Raw genomic sequence first — 19,790 nt, 5'->3', positions numbered from 1 at the left:
ACTCTATATTAGACTCTACCTGTATGGAGTATTAGACTACCTGTATGGAGTATTAGACTACCTGTATGGAGTACTAGACTCTACCTGTATGGTGTATTAGACTCTACATTAGACTCTACCTGTATGGAGTATTATACTCTACATTAGACTCTACCTGTATGGTGTATTATACTCTATATTAGACTCTACCTGTATGGAGTATTAGACTCTACCTGTATGCTGTATAAGACTCTACCTGTATGGTGTATTAGACTCTACCTGTATGGTGTATTAGACTCTACCTGTATGGTGTATTAGACTCTACCTGTATGGTGTATTAGACTCTACCTGTATGGTGTATTAGACTCTACCTGTATGGTGTATTAGACTCTACCTGTATGGTGATTTAGACTCTACCTGTATGGTGTATTAGACTCTACCTGTATGGTGTATTAGACTCTACCTGTATGGTGTATTAGACTCTACCTGTATGGTGTATTAGACTCTACCTGTATGGTGTATTAGACTCTACCTGTATGGTGTATTAGACTCTACCTGTATGGTGTATTAGACTCTACCTGTATGGAGTATTAGACTCTATATTAGACTCTACCTGTATGGAGTATTAGACTCTACCTGTATGGAGTATTAAACAACCTGTATGGAGTACTAGACTCTACCTGTATGGTGTATTAGACTCTACATTAGACTCTACCTGTATGGAGTATTATACTCTACATTAGACTCTACCTGTATGGTGTATTAGACTCTACCTGTATGGTGTATAAGACTCTACCTGTATGGTGTATTAGACTCTACCTGTATGGAGTACTAGACTCTACATTAGACTCTACCTGTATGGAGTACTAGACTCTACATTAGACTCTACCTGTATGGTGTATTAGACTCTACCTGTAAAGTGTATTAGACTCTACCTGTATGGTGTATTAGACTCTACCTGTATGGTGTATTAGACTCTACCTGTATGGAGTACTAGACTCTACATTAGACTCTACCTGTATGGTGTATTAGACTCTACCTGTAAAGTGTATTAGACTCTACCTGTATGGTGTATTAGACTCTACCTGTATGGTGTATTACACTCTACCTGTATGGAGTATTACACTCTACCTGTATGGAGTATTCGACTCTACCTGTATGGTGTTTTAGACTCTACCTGTATGGTGTATTAGACTCTACCTGTATGGTGTATTAGACTCTACCTGTATGGTGTATTAGACTCTATATTAGACTCTACCTGTATGGTGATTTAGACTCTACATGTATGGAGCATTAGACTCTACCTGTATGGTGTATTAGACTCTACCTGTATGGTGTATTAGACTCCACCTGTATGGTGTATTAGACTCTACCTGTATGGTGTATTAGACTCTATATTAGACTCTACCTGTATGGTGATTTAGACTCTACCTGTATGGTGATTTAGACTCTACCTGTATGGTGTATTAGACTCTACCTGTATGGAGTATTAGACTCTACCTGTATGGAGTATTAGACTCTACCTGTATGGAGTATTAGACTCTACCTGCATGGTGTATTAGACTCTATATTAGACTCTACCTGTATGGTGATTTAGACTCTACATGTATGGAGTATTAGACTCTACCTGTATGGTGTATTAGACTCTACCTGTATGGTGTATTAGACTCCACCTGTATGGTGTATTAGACTCTACCTGTATGGTGTATTAGACTCTACCTGTATGGTGTATTAGACTCTACCTGTATGGTGTATTAGACTCTACCTGTATGGTGTATTAGACTCTACCTGTATGGTGTATTAGACTCTACCTGTATGGTGTATTAGACTCTACCTGTATGGTGTATTAGACTCTATATTAGACTCTACCTGTATGGTGTATTAGACTCTACCTGTATGGTGTATTAGACTCTACCTGTATGGTGTATTAGACTCTATATTAGACTCTACCTGTATGGTGTATTAGACTCTACCTGTATGGTGTATTAGACTCTACCTGTATGGTGTATTAGACTCTACCTGTATGGAGTATTAGACTATCTGTATGGTGTATTAGACTCTACCTGTATGGTGTATTAGACTCTATATTAGACTCTACCTGTATGGTGATTTAGACTCTACCTGTATGGAGTATTAGACTCTACCTGTATGGAGTATTAGACTCTATATTAGACTCTACCTGTATGGAGTATTATACTCTATATTAGACTCTACCTGTATGGTGTATTAGACTCTACCTGTATGGTGTATTAGACTCTACCTGTATGGAGTATTAGACTCTATATTAGACTCTACCTGTATGGTGATTTAGACTCTACCTGTATGGTGTATTAGACTCTACCTGTATGGAGTATTAGACTCTATATTAGACTCTACCTGTATGGTGTATTAGACTCTATATTAGACTCTACCTGTATGGTGATTTAGACTCTACCTGTATGGTGATTTAGACTCTACCTGTATGGTGTATTAGACTCTACCTGTATGGAGTATTAGACTCTACCTGTATGGAGTATTAGACTCTACCTGTATGGAGTATTAGACTCTATATTAGACTCTACCTGTATGGAGTATTAGACTACCTGTATGGAGTATTAGACTACCTGTATGGAGTACTAGACTCTACCTGTATGGTGTATTAGACTCTACATTAGACTCTACCTGTATGGAGTATTATACTCTACATTAGACTCTACCTGTATGGTGTATTATACTCTATATTAGACTCTACCTGTATGGAGTATTAGACTCTACCTGTATGCTGTATAAGACTCTACCTGTATGGTGTATTAGACTCTACCTGTATGGTGTATTAGACTCTACCTGTATGGTGTATTAGACTCTACCTGTATGGTGTATTAGACTCTACCTGTATGGTGTATTAGACTCTACCTGTATGGTGTATTAGACTCTACCTGTATGGTGATTTAGACTCTACCTGTATGGTGTATTAGACTCTACCTGTATGGTGTATTAGACTCTACCTGTATGGTGTATTAGACTCTACCTGTATGGTGTATTAGACTCTACCTGTATGGTGTATTAGACTCTACCTGTATGGTGTATTAGACTCTACCTGTATGGTGTATTAGACTCTACCTGTATGGAGTATTAGACTCTATATTAGACTCTACCTGTATGGAGTATTAGACTCTACCTGTATGGAGTATTAAACAACCTGTATGGAGTACTAGACTCTACCTGTATGGTGTATTAGACTCTACATTAGACTCTACCTGTATGGAGTATTATACTCTACATTAGACTCTACCTGTATGGTGTATTAGACTCTACCTGTATGGTGTATAAGACTCTACCTGTATGGTGTATTAGACTCTACCTGTATGGAGTACTAGACTCTACATTAGACTCTACCTGTATGGAGTACTAGACTCTACATTAGACTCTACCTGTATGGTGTATTAGACTCTACCTGTAAAGTGTATTAGACTCTACCTGTATGGTGTATTAGACTCTACCTGTATGGTGTATTAGACTCTACCTGTATGGAGTACTAGACTCTACATTAGACTCTACCTGTATGGTGTATTAGACTCTACCTGTAAAGTGTATTAGACTCTACCTGTATGGTGTATTAGACTCTACCTGTATGGTGTATTACACTCTACCTGTATGGAGTATTACACTCTACCTGTATGGAGTATTCGACTCTACCTGTATGGTGTTTTAGACTCTACCTGTATGGTGTATTAGACTCTACCTGTATGGTGTATTAGACTCTACCTGTATGGTGTATTAGACTCTATATTAGACTCTACCTGTATGGTGATTTAGACTCTACATGTATGGAGCATTAGACTCTACCTGTATGGTGTATTAGACTCTACCTGTATGGTGTATTAGACTCCACCTGTATGGTGTATTAGACTCTACCTGTATGGTGTATTAGACTCTATATTAGACTCTACCTGTATGGTGATTTAGACTCTACCTGTATGGTGATTTAGACTCTACCTGTATGGTGTATTAGACTCTACCTGTATGGAGTATTAGACTCTACCTGTATGGAGTATTAGACTCTACCTGTATGGAGTATTAGACTCTACCTGCATGGTGTATTAGACTCTATATTAGACTCTACCTGTATGGTGATTTAGACTCTACATGTATGGAGTATTAGACTCTACCTGTATGGTGTATTAGACTCTACCTGTATGGTGTATTAGACTCCACCTGTATGGTGTATTAGACTCTACCTGTATGGAGTATTAGACTCTATATTAGACTCTACCTGTATGGAGTATTAGACTACCTGTATGGAGTATTAGACTACCTGTATGGAGTACTAGACTCTACCTGTATGGTGTATTAGACTCTACATTAGACTCTACCTGTATGGAGTATTATACTCTACATTAGACTCTACCTGTATGGTGTATTAGACTCTATATTAGACTCTACCTGTATGGAGTATTAGACTCTACCTGTATGGTGTATAAGACTCTACCTGTATGGTGTATTAGACTCTACCTGTATGGTGTATTAGACTCTACCTGTATGGTGTATTAGACTCTACCTGTATGGTGTATTAGACTCTACCTGTATGGTGTATTAGACTCTACCTGTATGGTGATTTAGACTCTACCTGTATGGTGTATTAGACTCTACCTGTATGGTGTATTAGACTCTACCTGTATGGTGTATTAGACTCTACCTGTATGGTGTATTAGACTCTACCTGTATGGTGTATTAGACTCTACCTGTATGGTGTATTAGACTCTACCTGTATGGTGTATTAGACTCTACCTGTATGGAGTATTAGACTCTATATTAGACTCTACCTGTATGGAGTATTAGACTCTACCTGTATGGAGTATTAGACTACCTGTATGGAGTACTAGACTCTACCTGTATGGAGTACTAGACTCTAAATTAGACTCTACCTGTATGGAGTACTAGACTCTACATTAGACTCTACCTGTATGGTGTATTAGACTCTACCTGTAAAGTGTATTAGACTCTACCTGTATGGTGTATTAGACTCTACCTGTATGGTGTATTAGACTCTACCTGTATGGAGTACTAGACTCTACATTAGACTCTACCTGTATGGTGTATTAGACTCTACCTGTAAAGTGTATTAGACTCTACCTGTATGGTGTATTAGACTCTACCTGTATGGTGTATTACACTCTACCTGTATGGAGTATTACACTCTACCTGTATGGAGTATTAGACTCTACCTGTATGGTGTATTAGACTCTACCTCTATGGAGTACTAGACTCTACATTAGACTCTACCTGTAAAGTGTATTAGACTCTACCTGTATGGTGTATTAGACTCTACCTGTATGGTGATTTAGACTCTACCTTTATGGTGATTTAGACTCTACCTGTATGGTGTATTAGACTCTACCTGTATGGTGTATTAGACTCGACCTGTATGGTGTATTAGACTCTACCTGTATGGAGTATTAGACTCTATATTAGACTCTACCTGTATGGAGTATTAGACTCTACCTGTATGGAGTATTAGACTACCTGTATGGAGTACTAGACTCTACCTGTATGGTGTATTAGACTCTACATTAGACTCTACCTGTATGGAGTATTAGACTCTACCTGTATGGAGTATTAGACTCTACCTGTATGGTGTATTAGACTCTACCTGTATCGTGTACTAGACTCTACCTGTATGGAGTATTAGACTCTACATTAGACTCTACCTGTATGGTGTATCAGACTCTACATTAGACTCTACCTGTATGGAGTATTAGACTCTATATTAGACTCTACCTGTATGGAGAATTAGACTATACCTGTATGGAGTACTAGACTCTACCTGTATGGTGTATAAAACTCTACATGTATGGTGTATTAGACTCTACATTAGACTTTAAACGTATGGTGTATCAGACTCTACATTAGACTCTACCTGTATGGAGTACTAGACTCTACATTAGACTCTACCTGTATGGAGTACTAGATTCTACATTAGACTCTACCTGTATGGACTATTAGACTCTACCTGTTTAGTATTAGACTCTACCTGTATGGAGTACTAGACTCTACATTAGACTCTACCTGTATGGAGTATTAGACTCTACCTGTATGGTGTATTAGACTCTACCTGTATTTAGTACTAGACTCTACCTGTATGGATTACTAGACTCTACATTAGACTCTACCTGTATGGTGTATTATACTCTACCTGTATGGTGTATTAGACTCTACCTGTATGGTTAATTAGACTCTACCTGTATGGTGTATTAGACTCTACCTGTATGGTGTATTAGACTACCTGTATGGTGTATTAGACTCTACCTGTATGGTGTATTAGACTCTACCTGTATGGTGTATTAGACTCTACCTGTATGGTGTATTAGACTCTACCTGTATGGTGATTTAGACTCTACCTGTATGGAGTATTAGACTCTACCTGTATGCTGTATTAGACTCTACCTGTATGGTGTATTAGACTCTACCTGTATGGTGTATTATACTCTACCTGTATGGTGTATTCGACTCTACCTGTATGGTGTATGACAGCGCCAGGCCCTTCATAGCAGGGCTGATGGTATCAGGAGAACTGAGCACCACGAACAGAGCCACCAGCAGAGTGACTGAGGCAGACAGAAAGTCCAGCCAGAAGGACAGCCAGCGTGTCCCACAGTTAAACAACAGGAAGTGGTTGGAGTTGTTGTCGCTCATCTCCTTAAATCTGGAGAACAATGCACAACGGTGTTGACTGTCATTATTTTTAATCTTCATTTATTTGAGTTATTTCCCCCAGGTAGATGACACCCTGGTCAGACCAAGTTTTTTCCCCAGGTAGATGACACCCTGGTCAGACCAAGTTATTTCCCCAGGGTAGATGAAACCATGGTCAGACCAAGTTATTTCCCCAGGTAGAGGACACCCTGGTCAGACCAAGTTATTTCCCCGGGTAGAGGACACCATGGTCAGTCCAAGCTATTTCCCCAGGTAGAGGAAACCCTGGTCAGACCAAGTTATTTCTCCAGGTAGAGGAAACCATGGTCAGACCAAGTTATTTCCCCCAGGTAGAGGACACCCTGGTCAGACCAAGTTATTTCCCCAGGTAGATGAAACCATGGTCAGACCAAGTTATTTCCCCAGGTAGATGAAACCATGGTCAGACCAAGTTATTTCCCCAGGTAGATGAAACCATGGTCAGACCAAGTTATTTCCCCCAGGTAGAGGACACCATGGTCAGACCATGTTATTTCCCCAGGTAGAGGACACCATGGTCAGACCAAGTTATTTCCCCAGGTAGAGGACACCATGGTCAGACCAAGTTATTTCCCCAGGTAGATGACACCATGGTCAGACCAAGTTATTTCCCCAGGTAGATGAAACCATGGTCAGACCAAGTTATTTCCCCAGGTAGATGAAACCCTGGTCAGACCAAGATATTTCCCCAAGTAGACGACACCATGGTCAGACCAAGTTATTTCCCCAGGTAGATGACACCCTGGTCAGACCAAGTTATTTCCCCAGGTAGATGAAACCCTTGTCAGACCAAGTTATTTCCCCAGGTAGAGGACACCATGGTCAGACCAAGTTATTTCCCCAGGTAGATGACACCCTGGTCAGACCAAGTTATTTCCCCAGGTAGAGGACACCATGGTCAGACCAAGTTATTTCCCCAGGTAGATGACACCCTGGTCAGACCAAGTTATTTCCCCAGGTAGATGAAACCCTGGTCAGACCAAGTTATTTCCCCAGGTAGAGGACACCATGGTCAGACCAAGTTATTTCCCCAGGTAGATGACACCCTGGTCAGACCAAGTTATTTCCCCAGGTAGAGGACACCATGGTCAGACCAAGTTATTTCCCCAGGTAGATGACACCCTGGTCAGACCAAGTTATTTCCCCAGGTAGATGAAACCCTGGTCAGACCAAGTTATTTCCCCAGGTAGAGGACACCATGGTCAGACCAAGTTATTTCCCCAGGTAGAGGACACCATGGTCAGACCAAGTTATTTCCCCAGGTAGATGAAACCCTGGTCAGACCAAGATATTTCCCCAAGTAGACGACACCATGGTCAGACCAAGTTATTTCCCCAGGTAGATGACACCATGGTCAGACCAAGTTATTTCCCCAGGTAGATGACACCATGGTCAGACCATGTTATTTCCCCAGGTAGAGGCAATCATATGTATGTTTTTAACTAGCATCGGTCTGCATTGTTGGAATGTATATATATATATATATATACAGTGGGGAGAACAAGTATTTGATACACTGACGATTTTGCAGGTTTCCCTACAAAAGCCTGTAGAGGTCTGTAATTTTTATCATAGGTACACTTCAACTGTGAGAGACGGAATCTAAAACAAAAATCCAGAAAATCACATTGTATGATTTTTAAGTAATTCGTTTGCATTTTATTGCATGACATAAGTATTTGATCACCTACCAACCAGTAAGAATTCTGGCTCTCACAGACCTGTTAGTTTTTCTTTAAGAAGCCCTCCTGTTCTCCACTCATTACCTGTATTAACTGCACCTGTTTGAACTCGTTACCTGTATAAAAGACACCTGTCCACACACTCAATCAAACAGACTCCAACCTCTCCACAATGGCCAAGACCAGAGAGCTGTGTAAGGACATCAGGGATAAAATTGTAGACCTGCACAAGGCTGGGATGGGCTACAGGACAATAGGCAAGCAGCTTGGTGAGAAGGCACCAACTGTTGGTGCAATTATTAGAAAATGGAAGAAGTTCAAGATGACGGTCAATCACCCTCGGTCTGGGGCTCCATGCAAGATCTCACCTCGTGGGGCATCAATGATCATGAGGAATGTGAGGGATCAGCCCAGAACTACACAGCAGGACCTGTTCAATGACCTGAAGAGAGCTGGAACCACAGTCTCAAAGAAAATCATTAGTAACACACTACGCCGTCATGGATTAAAATCCTGCAGCGCACGCAAGGTCCCCCTGCTCAAGCCAGCGCATGTCCAGGCCCATCTGAAGTTTGCCAATGACCATCTGGATGATCCAGAGGAGGAATGGGAGAAGGTCATGTGGTCTGATGAGTCAAAAATAGAGCTTTTTGGTCTAAACCACTTGCCGTGTTTGGAGGAAGAAGAAGGATGAGTACAACCCCAAGAACACCATCCCAAACGTGAAGCATGGAGGTGGAAACATCATTCTTTGGGGATGCTTTTCTGCAAAGGGGGCATGACGACTGTACCGTATTGAGGGGAGGATGGATGGGGCCATGTATCGCGAGATCTTGGCCAACAACCTCCTTCCCTCAGTAAGAGCATTGAAGATGGGTCGTGGCTGGGTCTACCAGCATGATAACGACCCGAAACACACAGCCAGGGCAACTAAGGAGTGGCTCCATAAGAAGCATCTCAAGGTCCTGGAGTGGCCTAGCCAGTTTCCAGACCTGAACCCAATAGAACATCTTTGGAGGGAGCTGAAAGTCTGTATTGCCCAGCGACAGCCCCAAAACCTGAAGGATCTGGAGAAGGTCTGTATGGAGGAGTGGGCCAAAATCCCTGCTGCAGTGTGTGCAAACCTGATCAAGAACTACAGGAAACGTATGATCTCTGTAATTGCAAACAAAGGTTTCTGTACCAAATATTAAGTTCTGCTTTTCTGATGTATCAAATACTTATGTCATGCAATAAAATGCAAATGAATTACTTAAAAATCATGCAATGTGATTTTCTGGATTTTTTTTTTTTAATTCCGTCTCTCACAGTTGAATTGTACCTATGATAAAAATGACAGACCTCTACATGCTTTGTAAGTAGGAAAACCTGCAAAATCGGCAGTGTTTCAAATACTTGTTCTCCCCACTGTATGTTTTAACCTTCAAGCTGCATACTGGACCCTATTCCAACTAAACTACTGAAAGAGCTGCTTCCTGTGCTTGGCCCTACTATGTTGAACATAATAAACGGCTCTCTATCCACCGGATGTGTACCAAACTCACTAAAAGTGGCAGTAATAAAGCCTCTCTTGAAAAAGCCAAACCTTGACCCAGAAAATATAAAAAACTATCGGCCTATATCGAATCTTCCATTCCTCTCAAAAATTTTAGAAAAGGCTGTTGCGCAACAACTCACTGCCTTCCTGAAGACAAACAATGTATACGAAATGCTTCAGTCTGGTTTTAGACCCCATCATAGCACTGAGACGGCACTTGTGAAGGTGGTAAATGACATTTTAATGGCATCGGACCGAGGCTCTGCATCTGTCCTCGTGCTCCTAGACCTTAGTGCTGCTTTTGATACCATCGATCACCACATTCTTTTGGAGAGATTGGAAACCCAAATTGGTCTACACGGACAAGTTCTGGCCTGGTTTAGATCTTATCTGTCGGAAAGATATCAGTTTGTCTCTGTGAATGGTCTGTCCTCTGACAAATCAACTGTAAATTTCGGTGTTCCTCAAGGTTCCGTTTTAGGACCACTATTGTTTTCACTATATATTTTACCTCTTGGGGATGTTATTCGAAAACATAATGTTAACTTTCACTGCTATGCAGATGACACACAGCTGTACATTTCAATTAAACATGGTGAAGCCCCAAAATTGCCCTTGCTAGAAGAATGTGTTTCAGACATAAGGAAGTGGATGGCTGCAAACTTTCTACTTTTAAACTCGGACAAAACAGAGATGCTTGTTCTAGGTCCCAAGAAACAAAGAGATCTTCTGTTGAATCTGACAATTAATCTTAATGGTTGTACAGTCGTCTCAAATAAAACTGTGAAGGACCTCGGCGTTACTCTGGACCCTGATCTCTCTTTTGAAGAACATATCAAGACCATTTCAAGGACAGCTTTTTTCCATCTACGTAACATTGCAAAAATCAGGAACTTTCTGTCCAAAAATGATGCAGAAAAATTAATCCATGCTTTTGTCACTTCCAGGTTAGACTACTGCAATGCTCTACTTTCCGGCTACCCGGATAAAGCACTAAATAAACTTCAGTTAGTGCTAAATACGGCTGCTAGAATCCTGACTAGAACCAAAAAATTTGATCATATTACTCCAGTGCTAGCCTCTCTACACTGGCTTCCTGTCAAAGCAAGGGCTGATTTCAAGGTTTTACTGCTAACCTACAAAGCATTACATGGGCTTGCTCCTATCTATCTCTCTGATTTGGTCCTGCCGTACATACCTACACGTACGCTACGGTCACAAGACACAGGCCTCCTAATTGTCCCTAGAATTTTTAAGCAAACAGCTGGAGGCAGGGCTTTCTCCTATAGAGCTCCATTTTTATGGAACGGTCTGCCTACCCATGTCAGAGACGCAAACTCGGTCTCAACCTTTAAGTCTCTACTGAAGACTCATCTCTTCAGTGGGTCATATGATTGAGTGTAGTCTGGCCCAGGAGTGGGAGGGTGAACGGAAAGGCTCTGGAGCAACGAACCACCCTTGCTGTCTCTGCCTGGCCGGTTCCCCTCTTTCCACTGGGATTCTCTGCCTCTAACCCTATTACAGGGGCTGAGTCACTGGCTTTACTGGGGCTCTCTCATGCCGTCCCTGGAGGAGGTGCGTCACCTGAGTGGGTTGAGTCACTGATGTGGTCATCCTGTCTGGGTTGGCGCCCCCCCCCCCCCCCCCCCCCCCCCCCCTTAAGTTGTGCCGTGGCGGAGGTCTTTGTGGGCTATACTCAGCCTTGTCTCAGGATGGTAAGTTGGTGGTTGAAGATATCCCTCTAGTGGTGTGGGGGCTGTGCTTTGGCAAAGTGGGTGGGGTTATATCCTTCCTGTTTGGCCCTGTCCGGGGGTGTCCTCGGAGTGGGCCACAGTGTCTCCTGACCCCTCCTGTCTCAGCCTCCAGTATTTATGCTGCAGTAGTTTATGTGTCGGGGGGCTAGGGTCAGTTTGTTATATCTGGAGTACTTCTCCTGTCCTATTCGGTGTCCTGTGTGAATCTAAGTGTGCGTTCTCTAATTCTCTCCTTCTCTCTTTCTCTCTCTCGGAGGACCTGAGCCCTAGGACCATGCCCCAGGACTACCTGACATGATGACTCCTTGCTGTCCCCAGTCCACCTGGCTGTGCTGCTGCTCCAGTTTCAACTGTTCTGCCTTATTATTATTCGACCATGCTGATCATTTATGAACATTTGAACATCTTGGCCATGTTCTGTTATAATCTCCACCCGGCACAGCCAGAAGAGGACTGGCCATCCCACATATGCTCTCTCTAATTCTCTCTTTCTTTCTCTCTCTCGGAGGACCTGAGCCCTAGGACCATGCCCCAGGAATACCTGACATGATGACTCCTTGCTGTCCCCAGTCCACCTGACTGTGCTGCTGCTCCAGTTTCAACTATTCTGCCTTATTATTATTCGACCATGCTGGTCATTTATGAACATTTGAACATCTTGACCATGTTTTGTTATAATCTCCACCCGGCACAGCCAGAAGAGGACTGGCCACCCCACATAGCCTGGTTCCTCTCTAGGTTTCTTCCTAGGTTTTGGCCTTTCTAGGGAGTTTTTCCTAGCCACCGTGCTTCTTCACCTGCATTGCTTGCTGTTTGGGGTTTTAGGCTGGGTTTCTGTACAGCACTTTGAGATATCAGCTGATGTACGAAGGGCTATATAAAATAAATTTGATTGAAATTTGATAACTAGGATCTGTCTGCATTGTTGGAATGGTAATATGTGATATAATATGTATATTTATTTTAGGGTCAGGGTCAGGGTTAGGGTCAGGGTTAGGGTCAAGGTCAGGGTTAGGGTCAGGGTCAGGGTTAGGGTCATGGTTATGGTTAGGGTCAGGGTCAGGGTTATGGTTAGGGTCAGGGTCAGGGTTAGTGTCAGGGTTAGGGTTAAGGTCAGGGTCAGGGTTAGTGTCAGGGTTAGGGTTAGGGTCAGGGTTAGGGTCAGGGTCAGGGTTAGGAGACATGTCTTACTGCTGGATGTACTGCTCTCTCTTGTTGTAGTGTCAGGGTCAGGGTCAAGGTCAGGGTTAAGGTCATGGTCAGGGTCAGGGTTAGGGTCAGGGTCAGGATTAGGGTCAGGTTCAGGGTTAGGGTCAGGGTCAGGGTCAGGGTTAGGAGACATGTCTTAATGCTGGATGTATTGCTCTCTCTTGTTGTAGGGTCAGGGTTAGGGTCAGGGTCAGGGTCAGGGTTAGGAGACATGTCTTAATGCTGGATGTACTGCTCTCTCTTGTTGTAGGGTCAGGGTTAGGGTCAGGGTCAGGGTCAGGGTTAGGAGACATGTCTTACTGCTGGATGTACTGCTCTCTCTTGTTGTAGGCGTGGATGGTAGTGAGGCCCTGGATGGTGGAGGTGGTCAGGGAGATCCAGGGGGAACGACTCACGTTCTCCATCCTCTTCATCTCTCTGATGCTCCTCTGGAATATACTGTGGAGATATCACACAGGACTCAGAACACACCACACAGGACTCAGAACACAACACACAGGACTCAGAACACACCACACAGGACTCAGAACACAACACACAGGACTCAGAACACAACACACAGGACTCAGAACACAACACACAGGACTCAGAACACACCACACAGGACTGACTGTATGACCAAACTGACAGTATGTCACCCTGGGTAAATGACCAAACTGACTGTATGTCACCCTGGGTTAATGACCGATCTGACTATATGTCACCCTGGGTAAATGACCAAACTGACTGCATGTCACCCTGGGTAAATGACCGATCTCACTGCATGTCACCCTGGGTAAATGACCAAACTGACAGCATGTCACCCTGGGTAAATGACCGGTCTGACTGCATGTCAATGACGTTGGCCTGGTGGTAGGTTTTTGGCAGTTATAAATACCTCTCCCCCCTTTTTCCTCTCTCGACCCTACTGATGTGACACTTGAAAAATCCCTTGGTTAACATAGAGATTCTGGGAACATCAGAAGGTGGGGGGAAATGAACTATATTCTGGTAATCTGACCAATTGAACATTTACGGTAGTACTTAATGAATATGATGTCAGTTTGGTTGTCATCTGAGACATTCTCATCAATGACAAGATGACATACTCTACAGTGGAAAGTCTACACATTGTAGTTATCGGATTCACATGGAATTGTTGTTCAATTTAAATGTTTGAATATAAAATTATTGGTGAAAAGATGAAATGTTATTTTAGCTTCCAAATTAGAGATTTGGGTTTTCATAAGGTTAGGGCTCTGCTCAATCAGTGGCCCGCTCCTGTGAAGGGACATGGGCTATAAAACTTTTCAGACACACCTTTCTCGCTCCACTATATAAAGCCTTGCCGAAAATGTAACCTCCTGTTCCAAGGATGTGAGGACGACGGTCCATATGTTAAAAGAACTAACATGTCAACTACAGAACTAAGCCAACCTCAGCGTGAGCTTTGGTTGTGAATGGGATGAACTTTGAACTCTTATTCACTACAGAAGTGATACCTCCTAGCCTTTGAGTTAGCAACAGCAGCTGCAAATGCGGGCTAGGAAAGAACAGACAGAGTATCCCGTCTACCACACAACAACGTTACTACAACGTACCCAATTTACCACCAGAGACATTCTTCAAAGGACAAAGGACTCGGTTGGGCAACACGGCCTTCCATCTACCACTAATCTATTGAAGCGCAGCTCAGAGTAAATATTTATTACATTTTCCTTTTCCAAATGGGTGGTAATTTAGAATGCATAAGATCCTGTATTTACGATAGAGACATCGCTTCTCCCTTTGTTCCTCAGTCTTCCCGCTCTTTCACTCAAACCCAGCCCCCTTTTTCTTTGTGTAACCAGCTGTCATATCTGTTCCGCCCACTAGGGACGTTTTCCTTCATGATATAATTTGTAATCAAGGTATGATTCATTCTGTGTATATGTAATTCTGTGTGATTAGTTAGGTATTTAGTAAATAAACAATTAAACCCAATGTTGTATTGCTGATTCAACCTTTTAGCCAGGGTTCATGAAGATAACCAAGAATTTACAACTTTCAGATGAGACTGAAATAAGGTGACGATTAATATTGACTGCTATTGATGTAAAATATTACTAGGTCTTTAAGAGTTTAATCAGAAGATAACAGCTCTATAAATATTATTTTGTGGTGCCCTGACTTTCTAGTTAATTACATTTACATGATTAGCTCAATCAGGTAATATTAATTACAGTGAAAGGATTTTATAGAATAGCATGTCATATCACTTAATCCGGCATAGCCAAAGACACGACATCTCCCTGGGTAAATGACCAAACTGACTGTATGTCACCCTGGGTAAATGACCAAGCTAACAGTATGTCACCCTGGGTAACTGACCAAGCTGACTGTATGTCACCCTGGGTGTGTAAACTGTAAAGATGCCGGTGTACTCACTAGAGTATGAGTGTGAAGATGGCTCCCAGCAGCGTGATGGCGATGAGTAGGGGAGGGAACACGGCTGAGATGGTGACGATGGTGTAGGTGACCATCAGGCAGAACTGCAGGAAGTTTTCCATGTTGAAGGGCAGCATGGTATCCACCTCATCCTGGTCCTTGGAAAATCGGTTCACCATACGTCCTGTTGGGGTGGTGTCAAAGAAACTCATGGGGCTGTTCAGGATCTACGACACAGACAGGACCCAAGGGTTAGGGTGATGAGAGGACTGGATCTACGACACAGACAGGACCCAAGGGTTAGGGTGATGAGAGGACTGGATCTACGACACAGACAGGACCCAGGGGATAGGGTGATGAGAGGATTGGATCTACGACACAGACAGGACCCAGGGGATAGGGTTAGGGTGATGAGAGGACTGGATCTACGACACAGACAGGACCCAAGGGTTAGGGTGATGAGAGGACTGGATCTACGACACAGACAGGACCCAAGGGTTAGGGTGATGAGAGGACTGGATCTACGACACAGACAGGACCCAAGGGTTAGGGTGATGAGAGGACTGGATCTACGACACAGACAGGACCCAGGGGATAGGGTGATGAGAGGATTGGATCTACGACACAGACAGGACCCAGGGGATAAGGTTAGGGTGATGAGAGGACTGGATCTACGACACAGACAGGACCCAGGGGATAGGGTGATGAGAGGGTGATGATAGGGTGATGACAGGGTGATGAGAGGGTGATGAGAGGGTGATGAGAGGGTGATGAGAGGGTGATGAGAGGATTGATGAGAGGGTGATGAGAGGGTGATGAGAGGGTGATGAGAGGGTGATGACAGGGTGATGAGAGGGTGATGAGAGGGTGATGAGAGGGTGATGAGAGGGTGATGAGAGGGTGATGAGAGGGTGATGAGAGGGTGATGAGAGGGTGATGAGAGGGTGATGATAGGGTGATGAGAGTATTGATGAGAGGGTGATGAGAGGGTGATGAGAGGGTGATGAGAGGGTGATGAGAGGGTGATGAGAGGGTGATGAGAGGGTGATGAGAGGGTGATGATAGGGTGATGAGAGGATTGATGAGAGGGTGATGAGAGGGTGATGAGAGGGTGATGAGAGGGTGATGACAGGGTGATGATAGGGTGATGAGAGTATTGATGAGAGGGTGATGAGAGGGTGATGAGAGGGTGATGAGAGGGTGATGAGAGGGTGATGAGAGGGTGATGAGAGGGTGATGAGAGGATTGATGAGAGGGTGATGAGAGGGTGATGAGAGGGTGATGAGAGGGTGATGAGAGGGTGATGAGAGGGTGATGAGAGGGTGATGAGAGGGTGATGAGAGGGTGATGAGAGGGTGATGAGAGGGTGATGAGAGGGTGATGAAACACAACGCTACTGAAAGAGCTTCATGACATACACTACCTTTCAAAAGTTTGGGGTCACTTAGAAATGTCCTTGTTTTTTTAAAGAAAAGCACTTTTTTTTTGGTCCAATAAAATAACATCAAATTGATCAGAAATACAGTGTAGACATTGTTAATGTTGTAAATTACTATTGTAGCTGGAAAAGGCAGATTTTTTTATGGAATATCTATTATCAGCAACCACCATTCCTGTGTTCCAATGGTACATTGTGTTAGCTAATCCAAGTTTATAATTTTAAAAGGCGAATTGATTATTAGAAAACCCTTTCGCAATTACGTTAGCACAGCTGAAAACTGTTGTTCTGATTAAAGAAACTGGCCTTCTTTAGACTAGTTGAGTATCTGGAGCATCAGCATTTTGTGGGTTCGATTACAGGCTCAAAATGGCCAATGGTTTTTCTTTCAAAAACAAAGGAAATTTCTAAGTGACCCCAAACTTTTGAATAGCAGTGTATATCTTCAGAGATCCACTGCTAATATGTAAAGTAGCATGACTCATGGGGTTGCCCAGGGCCTGAACCCCAGACAGTCCAGGGTGTATACGGTTCTTTATATCCCAAAGTAAAGGTGCAACTATTTGTTGTGGAACAAGACAGGGATGTCCCCTCTCCCCTCTCCTCTTCCAAGATTCAATGCTGCGGAATTCCTCATCAATAACGTTTGGTGATCATCCCTCACTGTCCCTCTCCCTCGTCCTTTTCAATACAATTGACAAGAGTGGTGTTGTGTGGTAGTGTGATTGATAACAGTGGTGTTGTGTGGTAGTGTGATTGATAACAGTGGTGTTGTGTGGTAGTGTGATTGATAACAGTGGTGTTGTGTGGTAGTTACGTTTCTGAACATGGTGTCGTGTAGCTTGGAGGATGCGTGCAACGTGACTTTGGTGAAAGAGTAGCCCTTGATGAAGCTGAAGACCAGCATGGCCACCACCACCAGGCCGTAAATCATCTGGTAGAAGCTCAGGTCAGGGTTCAGGGAGATGTTCCCTGCGGTGGAATTCGACACAATCGCTGTCTGAAATCACACGTTAAAGAGCCCGTTAGTTAATATATGGCTTAGTTACTGTGTAAGGTAATAAGAATGTTTTAACTAGTCTATAAAAACATAAGCAGAATGTTCTGTTACATGTTGTACTTGTGCTAGCCACAGATGTAATCTGATCTGCTAAAATAGGACAAACTGTTGATACAATTGAGAATATTTTGGGAAAACCAATCGCAGCGCTCCAATAGATAGCAACTGTCGTCGAGTCCAACATCTCGGACAAGCTCACGTTTCAAATGCATGAAAGCCAGTAAGGGAAATGGCAGAAAACACTGAGTTCTCTTCAAAACATAAATAGTTTAAACTGCGAAATAATTTAACACCAGGCGGTACTTGCTACTGTGATTCCTGAAATGCCAAGCCTGTTGACATTAGTATTTTTTTTAAACCCGAAATTATACTTTCGTTACACTGTTTGCTAGCTCCGCTGGTTAGCTAGCGCTCAGTCTCATTGACCACCAAACTTTGATAACACTAGCTAGCCACTCAAGATGACATGTTTTCGCAAAATATATGTTAGCTAGCTAAGTTAGCCATGTTATGAACACAACTCTCATCTGCTATCATCATGATGCAAATTTGAGAGCAACAGTTAGCGGTCATAGCTTTGACTGCTTGCTGACAGTGAATTCAGAGCCGGTCAGCGGCCAGCAGCAAAACAAAAAATAATCTTCCCAGGTTTCCCGTGAATAAATTGTAATACCAGTCCATTACACCCACGTGTCTTCTGATTAACAAGGGTTTCACTTCATCTGGGTAAAATCATCGTCGTTGTAAGGGGGATTTCGCCCAGTGGTTTGAGTGGTGAATTGGTCTCCATCATTGTAAGGGGGATTTCTCCCAGTGGTTTGAGTGATGAATTGGTCTTCATCATCATCATTGTAAGGGGGATTTCTCCCAGTGGTTTGAGTGATGAATTGGTCTCCATCATCATCATTGTAAGGGGGATTTCTCCAGTGGTTTGAGTGGTGAATTGGTCTTCATCATCATCATTGTAAGGTGGATTTCTCCAGTGGTTTGAGTGGTGAATTGGTCTCCATCATCATCATTGTAAGGGGGATTTCTCCAGTGGTTTGAGTGATGAATTGGTCTCCATCATCATCATTGTAAGGGGGATTTCTCCAGTGGTTTGAGTGATGAATTGGTCTTCATCATCATCATTGTAAGGGGGATTTCTCCAGTGGTTTGAGTGATGAATTGGTCTTCATCATCATCATTGTAAGGGGGATTTCTCCAGTGGTTTGAGTGGTGAATTGGTCTTCATCATCATTGTAAGGGGGATTTCTCCAGTGGTTTGAGTGGTGAATTGGTCTTCATCATCATCATTGTAAGGGGGATTTCTCCAGTGGTTTGAGTGGTGAATTGGTCTTCATCATCATTGTAAGGGGGATTTCTCCAGTGGTTTGAGTGGTGAATTGGTCTTCATCATCGTCATTGTAAGGGGGATTTCTCCAGTGGTTTGAGTGGTGAATTGGTCTTCATCATCGTCATTGTAAGGGGGATTTCTCCAGTGGTTTGAGTGGTGAATTGGTCTTCATCATCATCATTGTAAGGGGGATTTCTCCAGTGGTTTGACTGGTGAATTGGTCTTCATCATCATCATTGTAAGGGGGATTTCTCCAGTGGTTTGAGTGATGAATTGGTCTTCATCATCGTCATTGTAAGGGGGATTTCTCCAGTGGTTTGAGTGATGAATTGGTCTCCATCATCATCATTGTAAGGGGGATTTCTCCAGTGGTTTGAGTGGTGAATTGGTCTCCATCATCATTGTAAGGGGGATTTCTCCCAGTGGTTTGAGTGGTGAATTGGTCTCCATCATCATTGTAAGGGGGATTTCTCCCAGTGGTTTGAGTGATGAATTGGTCTCCATCATCATTGTAAGGGGGATTTCTCCCAGTGGTTTGAGTGGTGAATTGGTCTTCATCATTGTAAGGGGGATTTCTCCAGTGGTTTGAGTGGTGAATTGGTCTCCATCATCATCATTGTAAGGGGGATTTCTCCAGTGGTTTGAGTGGTGAATTGGTCTCCATCATCATCATTGTAA

General features: G+C 43.0%; 1 protein-coding gene across 9 annotated transcripts in view; it reads right to left on the bottom strand.

Annotated features, from left to right (window-relative positions):
* Positions 1 to 19,790, bottom strand: part of LOC110516197 (multidrug resistance-associated protein 9) — a 198,014-nt gene that overhangs the window by 16,604 nt on the left and 161,620 nt on the right. For all 9 annotated transcript variants that reach the window (XM_036963498.1, XM_036963492.1, XM_036963493.1 and 6 more), the window contains 4 exons: positions 17,534 to 17,716; positions 15,279 to 15,505; positions 13,173 to 13,310; positions 6,472 to 6,661 (listed from right to left, as the gene is read on the bottom strand). In XM_036963498.1, coding sequence (XP_036819393.1) covers positions 6,472 to 6,661; positions 13,173 to 13,310; positions 15,279 to 15,505; positions 17,534 to 17,716 — 738 coding nt within the window. The remainder of the gene's footprint in view (positions 1 to 6,471; positions 6,662 to 13,172; positions 13,311 to 15,278; positions 15,506 to 17,533; positions 17,717 to 19,790) is intronic.

The sequence above is a fragment of the Oncorhynchus mykiss genome, chromosome 26 (assembly GCF_013265735.2).
Source record: "Oncorhynchus mykiss isolate Arlee chromosome 26, USDA_OmykA_1.1, whole genome shotgun sequence".
In the NCBI taxonomy this organism is placed as follows: Eukaryota; Metazoa; Chordata; class Actinopteri; order Salmoniformes; family Salmonidae; genus Oncorhynchus; species Oncorhynchus mykiss.
The sequence above is the reverse complement of the archived record's forward strand: the minus strand, read 5'-3'. Positions and strand labels throughout refer to the sequence as shown.